This window comes from Carassius auratus, unplaced genomic scaffold, assembly GCF_003368295.1.
Source record: "Carassius auratus strain Wakin unplaced genomic scaffold, ASM336829v1 scaf_tig00215316, whole genome shotgun sequence".
NCBI lineage: Eukaryota > Metazoa > Chordata > Actinopteri > Cypriniformes > Cyprinidae > Carassius > Carassius auratus.
The window spans coordinates 1,495,660-1,505,179 of record NW_020528035.1 but is presented as its reverse complement, the minus strand read 5'-3'; the positions used below and the strand labels follow the sequence as shown (position 1 = coordinate 1,505,179).

At 36.1% G+C, this 9,520-nt stretch overlaps 2 protein-coding genes across 3 annotated transcripts; both read left to right on the top strand.

The window, feature by feature from the left end:
• The first annotated feature begins 1,212 nt into the window (after nucleotides 1–1,212).
• LOC113094309 (G-protein coupled receptor 54) lies at nucleotides 1,213–3,227 on the top strand. The gene is given in 5 exon segments (XM_074559905.1): nucleotides 1,213–2,115; nucleotides 2,233–2,457; nucleotides 2,865–3,004; nucleotides 3,006–3,046; nucleotides 3,049–3,227. Coding segments are annotated over 5 exon segments (837 nt in total). The 5' UTR covers nucleotides 1,213–1,830; the 3' UTR covers nucleotides 3,195–3,227.
• Nucleotides 3,228–3,921: 694 nt separating this feature from the next.
• On the top strand, nucleotides 3,922–6,954 carry LOC113094297 (dual specificity protein phosphatase 18). Of its 2 annotated transcripts, XM_026260016.1 has the most exons (3): nucleotides 3,973–3,985; nucleotides 4,885–4,966; nucleotides 6,255–6,954. In XM_026260016.1, the coding sequence occupies exon 3, from the start codon at nucleotides 6,267–6,269 to the stop codon at nucleotides 6,804–6,806; it is 540 nt and encodes a 179-aa protein (XP_026115801.1). In that variant the 5' UTR covers nucleotides 3,973–3,985; nucleotides 4,885–4,966; nucleotides 6,255–6,266; the 3' UTR covers nucleotides 6,807–6,954. The 2 variants fall into 2 exon arrangements, with proteins under 2 accessions (XP_026115802.1, XP_026115801.1); XM_026260017.1 differs by lacking the exon at nucleotides 4,885–4,966 and having other exon boundaries at nucleotides 3,922–3,985.
• Nucleotides 6,955–9,520: the final 2,566 nt, after the last annotated feature.

Sequence of the window (9,520 nt, the reverse complement as noted above, 5' to 3'; positions counted from 1 at the left end):
ATCCTTCCAGTCAGAGGCACTACAGCCTCCACACCACACTGAGATACAGCTGGTCAAGATGCTCTCTATGGTGCTTCTGTAAAATATGGTGAGGATAGGTGGGGGCAGATGGGCTCTTCTCATCCTCCGTAGGAAGTACATCCGCTGCTGTGCCCTCTTCACCAGTGATGCAGTGTTTACAGACCAGGTAAAATCGTTTGTGATAAGCACCCCCAGAAACTTTGTACTGCTAACCACCTCCACGGTTTTGTTGTTGATGAGTAGTGGAGCATGGCTGGGCTGGTTCTTCCTGAAGTCGACAATGAGTTCTTTGGTCTTGTCGACATTCAGGATCAGGCTGTTATCTCTGCACCAGCCCGCCAACTGCTCCACCTCTTCTCTGTAAGCCAGGTCCTTGTCATCCCTGATGAGGCCTACCACTGTTGTGTCATCCGCAAATTTCACGATGTGATTTGTGACATGCCTAGGGAAGCAATCATGTGTCATCAGGGTGAACAACAAAGGACTCAGGACACAACCCTGAGGGGAGCCTGTACTGAGGGTGATGACGCTGGAGGTATTCTGTCCAACCCGTACTGACTGAGGTCTGTCAGTGAGGAAATCAAGCAGCCAGTTCCGCAAGGGGGTGCTGAAGCCCAGAGGTTTCAGTTTGTCTACCAGATGTCGAGGGATGATGGAATTAAAAGCTGAACTGAAGTCCAGAAACAACAGCCTAACATGCGTGTTCTTCTCCTCCAGATGTGCAAGGCTCGAGTGTAGAGCGGAGGAGATGGCATCCTCAATGGAGCGATTTGGCCGGTAGGCAAACTGAAAGGGGTCAAACGTGAGAGGGAGTCTAGAGATTATGTAGTCTTTAACCAGCCTTTCAAAGCACTTCATTATGATGGAAGTCAGTGCGATGGGCCGGTAGTCATTTAGAGAGGTGATCCGAGATTTTTTTGGCACTGGGATAATGGTGGCAGTCTTTAGGCACGATGGCACTATGGCTTGGTCTAGCGAGATGTTAAAAATATCCGTCAGAACACAAGCCAGCTGGTCTGCACATTCCTTGAGCACTCGCCCCTGTATGTTATCAGGGCCTGGAGCCTTCCGGATGTTTACCCTCCTCAGAGACTTCCGCACATCAGTTATGTCCAGGCAAAGTGTCTTTTCTTGCTGATGGGGAACTGCTTTCTCAGCACGGGTACATCAAATTCTCACAGTGGAGCTGAAGTGTTTATGGTGGAGTCTTGATGACCCTTGGTTGCTAGGACTTAAAGAAAGATTGTCTGCAGATTTTCAGTGACTTTTTCTGCAGGTTAAACCAGTAGGTGATGACAAGTGGCTTTCTTTGAGTGAGTCATTGAATCATTCACTCTATAAATCCATAAAAAAAAAAAAAAAAGATTAGAAGACGGTTTAATTTAGAGTCACTGAATCATTCACTCAAGAGATTTGTTTTAACACCCAGAAGCAAAGAAGAAGAAAAACCAACACTACTGTGTTCCAATTCTTTATATTTTCCTTTTCTCTGCAAAATTTATCAAGAAACCACTTTTTCTATTAGCTGGTTAATCAAGGCATCTTTACATAGTTGACTTAAAGCTGCTCTATGTGGTTAAAAGACTGATTAGTGTCTACTACAATCCATTTACAATGGAATGTCATTACAGTCCCTACTGGTGTAATGCTTAGGTGGTCCAAAACTTTTGTCCCTATAGTTTATTCCTGAAAAAGTACTTGAATATTATTCAGTCATGAATCTCTAGATGGCACAGGCTAACAGGCTGTTGATGTATGCGAGTTTAAGGACTTGGCACAAGCTGGTTGGTTCATGCTTCAACCATATTCATGCTCAAGCCAATGATCTTAATGCCATGCATTTATGTGGCTAACGAGCATTCACTTGAGATTCTTGCAGCACACTTTCAGAGTTTCTCTGAAACCCTCCACCTTCCCCAGCTCCACCTGTTTAGATCTGTTAGGGGATATTTTATATGCTGTTTGTCTGCAATGTTTGTGGATCATTTTTACTTGACCGATTATCTACTACAGTCCCTCCGTCAAAGAATGCCACAGAGGGCTCTGTCTGTATGCACCACTATTTGAATATGAAAATCATTCCAAACAGTATAAGTGGAATCTCAATTTCATCACTTGTGATATTTCTTTTGACAGCTATTCATATTATCATATTATACACTTGAAAATAAAGGTTCAAATAGTGGTAAAATAAATTTTTTTTTAACACAGGTTAATTTCTTTCAGTGATGATAACATAGTATCAGCACACAGTCTTCGTTCTGGTTCAGTCCACAGACATACTGCACCAAGACATTTCCCTCTCTCATTCATAAAAAGGCTTAGATTCTTTACTGCTTCTTGGCTGTTTGCCTGCTGCCTCTGATCATCATCTGCATGTGTTACAATTTCATGTTGAAACGCATGGGTCAAGCCACCGTTCATGGTTGTAACCAGGTATGGATGTGATCACATGGTTGCATTAGAGAGAAACTTTTCCATGAAAATACTTTATCAATTAAACATGCATAGAATTTTACAATATCTACTATACGTCGGAAGATGTATATAAAGAGTGCTGTTGGCATTTCAGAACAATTTCTTCCAGCTGATAAACAGTATCAGCCAAGAGTTTGAGCATCTAAAGCAATAAATAAACTGCAGTGCATTTATAATAAATATATTACCGTACCTTGGTGTGGATATTAATCATTAGATTAATCTTTGTGGTTATTGTTGTGAACAGATCAATGTTGTTAATGCTTTTTACAAAATGAATGTTTTCTTTTAAAGCAATAATTTAGAATCACTGCACTAAATCCTTTATCTTGGAAAGATGTGTGTGGAGAATTTTGGCTCTGTAGCTGCAGACGTTAGCAGAACGGGTTGAAGCAGCGTACACCAGAGTATCCAGAATGGTGGTTGTGATGGTGCTGCTGTTTCTGTTCTGCGGGGGTCCAATCCAGATACTGATTCTCTTCCAAGATGTGAGTCACAGCTACACCTTACAAACTAAAGATCTGGGCTCAATGCGTGTCCAATTCCTCCGAAACCTCAGGAGTTACACCTTCAGGGGAGCCAACTGCAGAAAGGCCTTCAGAAGTGTGTTCTGTTTGATCTTCAAAAGAAATACAAGAACAACCGAGCTCCCCACCTTTAACAGAGAGAAGAACTTTCTTTCATCCCAACCTTAGAGGATATTTGGACTGGTTATGCATAATTATAACTTTGAAAGACAAAATCAGTGACACTTGATAAATACGCACTCAGACTGAAACTAATAATTCAATAAATTGAAGTGATCAGTTTAAGTTTTTGAAATACTGAATGTATGCCCTTGTGAAAATAAATACACTTCAGCATACTTTTAAAAAGAGTGCTTCTTATGGAAAAACTGCTTTAAAATGTAATGTTTTCCCACTTAATTGTATGCTAATTAAGTGAACATGTATTATAGTTTCATTTTTCATTAAATGCAGTTAGCTGAACTTTATATGTAATTTCATAAATTATATTGTGTTTAAAATATGGTTAAAGTGATGAATATACTGACAGGCATTTTTATTGAACTAAAACACTTTAATGTCATTTCTACTGAAAATTGTGACATGTTACACATTTCTTTTGATGAAGTTGAAATTTGTCCATTTAAAATATTTTAAAAACTTTAAAACACTAAAAGGCTTTCAAACCACAGTACAGTTAAAATTAGAATCAAATACTTTATATGTGCTTTCAACACACCAAAATACGTATACTTTAAAGCACGACAAAATATTGTTAAAACATAATGATTTAATGTACTTCAAAGAAAAAGATAGATAGATAGATAGACAGATAGATAGATAGATCTATTATTTTGCAGTTCCGTTTTGCCGTTTATATCTTAGTATCAACGCTAGGTGGCGACTTGTGCCTGTAGTTTCTACGCCGCATCGACTAGAAGAAGACTTCATCAGCTGACATCCGCGGCGCGCACACGTAGGTAATTATTGTTGTTCATATTTTAGCACTATTGGATGTTATAGCTTACTAATAAAACTTTTCAGACAATCCAACGATTTTAATATTTAGTAATATTGTAATATTTTATAATGGAGCGTAAACTATTGATAAATACACAGACTTCTGTCGCAGTTTTTAAGATGATGCACAGTAGTGCAATGTTTATCATGTATCAATGCACTGAGAAAGAGAGGAGAATCTAGTATAAAATATGTGCTCTAGGACTGCTTTATTATGTTGGCTTAGTTGCACAAACGTCCTTTAAAAAAAAATCCCAACCCAAGGTTGGAAGATAAATACACCAAAATATGGACAGTCTTGTCATGACATTAGCGTGCTAGTAATGTGCTACTCACAATAGAAACATGCCATTCATGCTAGAAACGTTATCAACATCTATCTAAAATTTCAAACTTTAGGCTTTTACAACTGCTTTAAACTTTCAGGCTTGACAACCTTTTTTTTTAATCTAGTTAGATTATATTATATTTTAAAATACGCCCACACTTACTCAGAATACGCTTACTTTTTTATTGATTACATATTATTAACACAATAGCAGTATATTTTTCACAATTTATTTATTCTCCAAAATGATTATTTTTCATCTTTTAAATTTACTTTCTAAAGTAGCCTTCTAAAAACATCATCCAGTTTTGTTGAGATTCCCACAAAGACCTTTCACTAGTCAAGTGGCTATAATTACTCAGAAAACTGAAAACATTTGACCACTAAATTTACAAAAATCATTTCAATTTTAAGAAATGTTTTAATGAACACATGAATTTGAATTATTATTACAATGTTTTGGTAATAAAAAAAAATCTAAAACATTAAAATACACAAATTCATGTTATTTTTTATTTACATATAATGCAGGGATTCCCAAACCTTTTTTGTCAGCCTGACATTTTTCATCTAAAATAGGCCTAGTTACCTGAAGTACACCTGAGATTTCAAGGTAAGTTCATTATTAAGTAACCCATTTGCATGTTCTCTAACTCTGGTTAATAGTCACAATTTTTTATATAATAGTATATAATATAATAGTTTTTTTTTTTTTTTTTTTTTTTTTTGATTGTATATAATACTCAATTATCAATGTGATAAACAATTCAGGTCAAAACAAAGTAATCAAAAATATTTCAGTTATATTACCAAAAGTGTGTAATGTAATATAATGGTTTGTCATGTAATTTGGAATCAGTGATGGGTTACAATTTCCAAGTAATCTACTCAGCACTGTCCTAATCTACAGTCATGTGAGAAAGTTCGGACAGCTTATTGAATTCCATGGTTTTCTTTAGCAGGGCATAATAAAAAAAAATCATCTGCTCTTTGGTGGGTCTTAAAATTTGGAAAGTAAAGATCCTCAGATGAGCAACATCACATGACATATTGCACCATATCATAACAAAAATAAAGCCAAGATGGAAAAACAATGTGTGACAAATTTAGGACACCCTATGATTCAGAATTATTCCGCTTTTAACAGCAATAACTCGAAGTAATCATTTTCTGTATTACTTGATCAGTCTCTCACATCGTTCTGTAGGAATTTTGGCCGACTCCTATTTACGACGTTGCTCCAGATTATTGTTGTTTGTGGGTATTGGCATAATTTTTGGTAAATAAATAATGCCACAGTGCAATATGTCATGTGTTGTTAATCTGAGGCTTTATTTTCCAAAATTTAAGACCTGCCAAGGACTGTGTGTATATATATATATATATATTTTTTTTTTTTTTAATTTTATTTATTTTATTTTATTTTGCCCTGATACAGTAAAGCATGGAATTCAATGGGCTGTCCTGACTTTTTCACATGACTGTATATCTATCTGTCTGTCTATTTATCTGGTATCAGTATCTACAGTCACAACCAGCTTGAACTACCTAGCAACTGCCTGACAACCACCCAGCTGTCCTTAGCAACACCCTAGCAACAATCTAGAACTCAGTGCCAATTGCCTAACTATTCCGTAACATTCAGTCTGTTTATATCACTGGTTTTATTGTCTGCACCTTCAAACAAAAATCTCTTGAAAGTATTTTTTGACTGCAATTATTAATCATGCTTAATTGCATTCAAAATAAAAGCTTATGTTTACATACTATATTTTATTTTGAATGCGTTCTGCAGCCCTAATGTATTTCAATCATGTAAGCAATCCAACATTAACGTTTGTCAAATGATGCTTTTTAGTTGTGGTGTGTTTGCAATATTAACACTTGCACATTCTTCCCAGTATTCATACACCATGCCAGGAAGAGCAGGTGGACTCGGTGGGTTTGCTCAAATAACGGAGTGTTTGTACATCGGCAACAGCAGAACAGCGAGCGACTCTTCGGTCATTCATTCACTCAACATTACATGTGTTATTAACACAACTCTGGACGTGAGCAACACAAAGATTCCCACTGTGGATTACATGCACGTGCCTGTCGCTGATGATCCTCTGTCCAGACTCTGTGACTATTTTGACAGCGTTGCTGATAAGATACAGCATGTGAGTGATGAAGATGGACGCGTGCTGCTTCACTGTAACGCAGGCGTCAGTCGCTCGGCGACGCTGTGTCTGGCGTATCTGATGAAGCACCGTCATCTGACACTAGCAGAGGCGCACGCACTGCTCAAATCACTCAGACCCATAGTGAGACCCAACAGTGGCTTCTGGAGGCAGCTGATCGAGTACGAGCATAAATTACATGGCAAAAACACTGTCAGTATGATCAACTCGCCCCTCGGACACATTCCAGATCTGTATGAGAGAGAAACAATAGGCTTGATTCCACTTTAGGAAATTAATTACAAACTGATATCTTGTGCTTCCTGTCATTTCATTCATATTTGAATGACTTTTTACATTTTTATGGTTAATTTATGTATTATTTTTTTGTCTGAATTTGTTGTTATTTGTTATTTATAATAAAGTTTTTGATGATGTGCAATAAAATGCAACAAGATGGCAGAAGATTTCTAAGTAGGGTACATTTAATGTTATCATGGACTTGTGTTTTAGCCAGAAGCAACAGTTGAAAGTTAAAACTTCTTAAGAATAGATTCATTTCTTACAAACACAAAGCCTTTGGCTTCAGAAGACGGAAGAAACCTGATGTATTGGAGTCTTGGATTGCTTTTGAATTATTGTGATGTTTTTAATCAGCTCTTTGGACTCTCATTCTGACGGCACCCATTCACTACAGAGCATCCATTGGTGAGCAAGTGGTTAACTGACTTCATACATCCACTAAATATCATCTTGGGACCAGATTGAAAAAAACAAACGTCTTAAAAAGTGAGGTTAGTTCTACGGCTGCACAATTATGACAAAAATAATAATTGTTGATTATTCCATTGAAATTGTAATTGCGGTTTTTGATTACTATTATCACAATTTACATTGAATGATGTTTATACCATCGTTTAATGCAACGGTATGCCGTATTTGTATATGAAAATAAACAAACTGAAAACACTAACTGAAAAACTTTTAGTGCTTTTCTTTAGTACTAAGCCTCAGATGTCAACTATACATTGAATTGGTTTTCTAATGTTATTATAATGTTATGCTAAAAATAAAATAATGGGAAAAACCCTTAAGATGACATGTAGAAAGAAAGAAAAAAGCATCTTAAGCACACAGAATAACAGAACTGGACTTTGAACAATTTCGTAACTGTGGCATACTTAATTGTAATCACGATTAGAAATTGGATGAATTGTGCAGCCCAAGTTAGTTCAGAGAACGTTCTAGCATCTGACATTCTGATATTGTATTCTGGCTTAAGTGTTCCAATAGATTTTGGGCCAGTGTATTCTCAAAGATTGTTGTGGTTTAAACAAGAATGTTTTTATTACCAGCAATATCCTTCAACAGAGTTCTATTGGAAGTCCTAAAAGGCAAATACCTCCAATGAAAAAAAAAAAATAAAAAATGTGTCAGTCGTTCAGTTTAGGCAAAAACGTGCATCCTAAATCAACATCCCATAGTATACACTGTAAAATATATGTTGTTAATACAATAAAGATTATTAGAGGGTGTTTTACAAGAAAAATTTGATTCAGTGTGTAACTTGATGTTTCTGTGTTATTAACCGTGAAACTTGCTAGCAATTTCTGTGTGAAAATCAAACATTGGTAAAGTCATGCTTTGAATATTTTTAAAAATGTAATTTATTCTTGTGATGTTAAGCTGAATGTTCAGCATCATTACTCCAATCCTCAGTGTCACACAGTCTTTTAAAAATCTTTCTAACACATTACATGCAGTCTGCTACAGTACATGCTTTTATCACAATCACAACACACACTTTTCCAAAAGGGAAGTGAATACGGAAAGTTTTGAAGTTAGTAAGCATAACTACATGCTCTTTGCAACAAAGATCTACATAAATGGGAGAAAAGATTGTATAATACATGTTTATTAGTTTATTTATGATCTTATTTAATTATATATCTATAATGTTTTTATGTTTGGAATGTGTGTTTTATCAGCAGCATTTTTACTGAGACACGTATTGGAAACTCACACACCCTTTATTTTTTGCTATTTGATATGTTGCAATAGTGAAACTGGCATGAAGATTGTTTCCGTGTTTAAGGTTTTTGTATTTTTTGATGTGGCCACGTGCTCTGGGTATTGTTCAAATATTCCATGTCTGTCCTGGAAATCAGAAAGTCCGGCCCATGAGGCTGTCGGGGGTTTTCCTTGTTCCTGAATCTACCAATATCAAGTATACACAGTACTTTTCTATTGTCTTGTCTCCTGGGGCACTACCCACACAAATAAAAGTTATATAACTTGGCTAGAAGATAATATGCCATATTTCTTATAAAATGTTACATTCAAGTACATCTGACCTCACAAAAGAAGAGGGCTGTGCATTCAATAAGTGTTTCATTGCAAATCTATCTTAAATAAATAAAGATGGCAATAGTTCTGGCCATCCAATACATTTCATTTTATTTTTCAAACTGCTTCTTCCAACCCCCAGATTTTACAGTATTACTTGGCAGCACCAGGCCAAGCTGTGTATCGTGACACACTTATTAAAGTAGAAACTAAAAAGGGAAGAGAGAAAAGGGGGTTTTATTTTGCTATTTCGTACAGGCATATTGGTTTTCGATTTGAAACCTCATAATGCCCCACAGCTTGAGTAATATCTGTAATATCTTTATCCTAATTGTTATTTATTTATTGTAAGACGTGCAAATGATATTCTATTTTTGATTTAAGAAAGAAAATATACAGAATTTCAATCAAATAAATAATAATAATAAAAAAATAACTGAAATGCAAATATCTCCACATTACCTTCAAACACAGGTTTTCCGGATAAACCTTGCGGTCTGCGATCAGATTACACAGATACTATAAAGCCCCCTTCCTCAAATCTTACCCTGGAGGTCCAATGCACTGCAGAGTTTAGCTCCAACCCTGATTAAAGTCACCTGTCTGCCATTTTCGAATGATCCCAAAGACATTGATTGACATTGATTAGTATGCTCAGG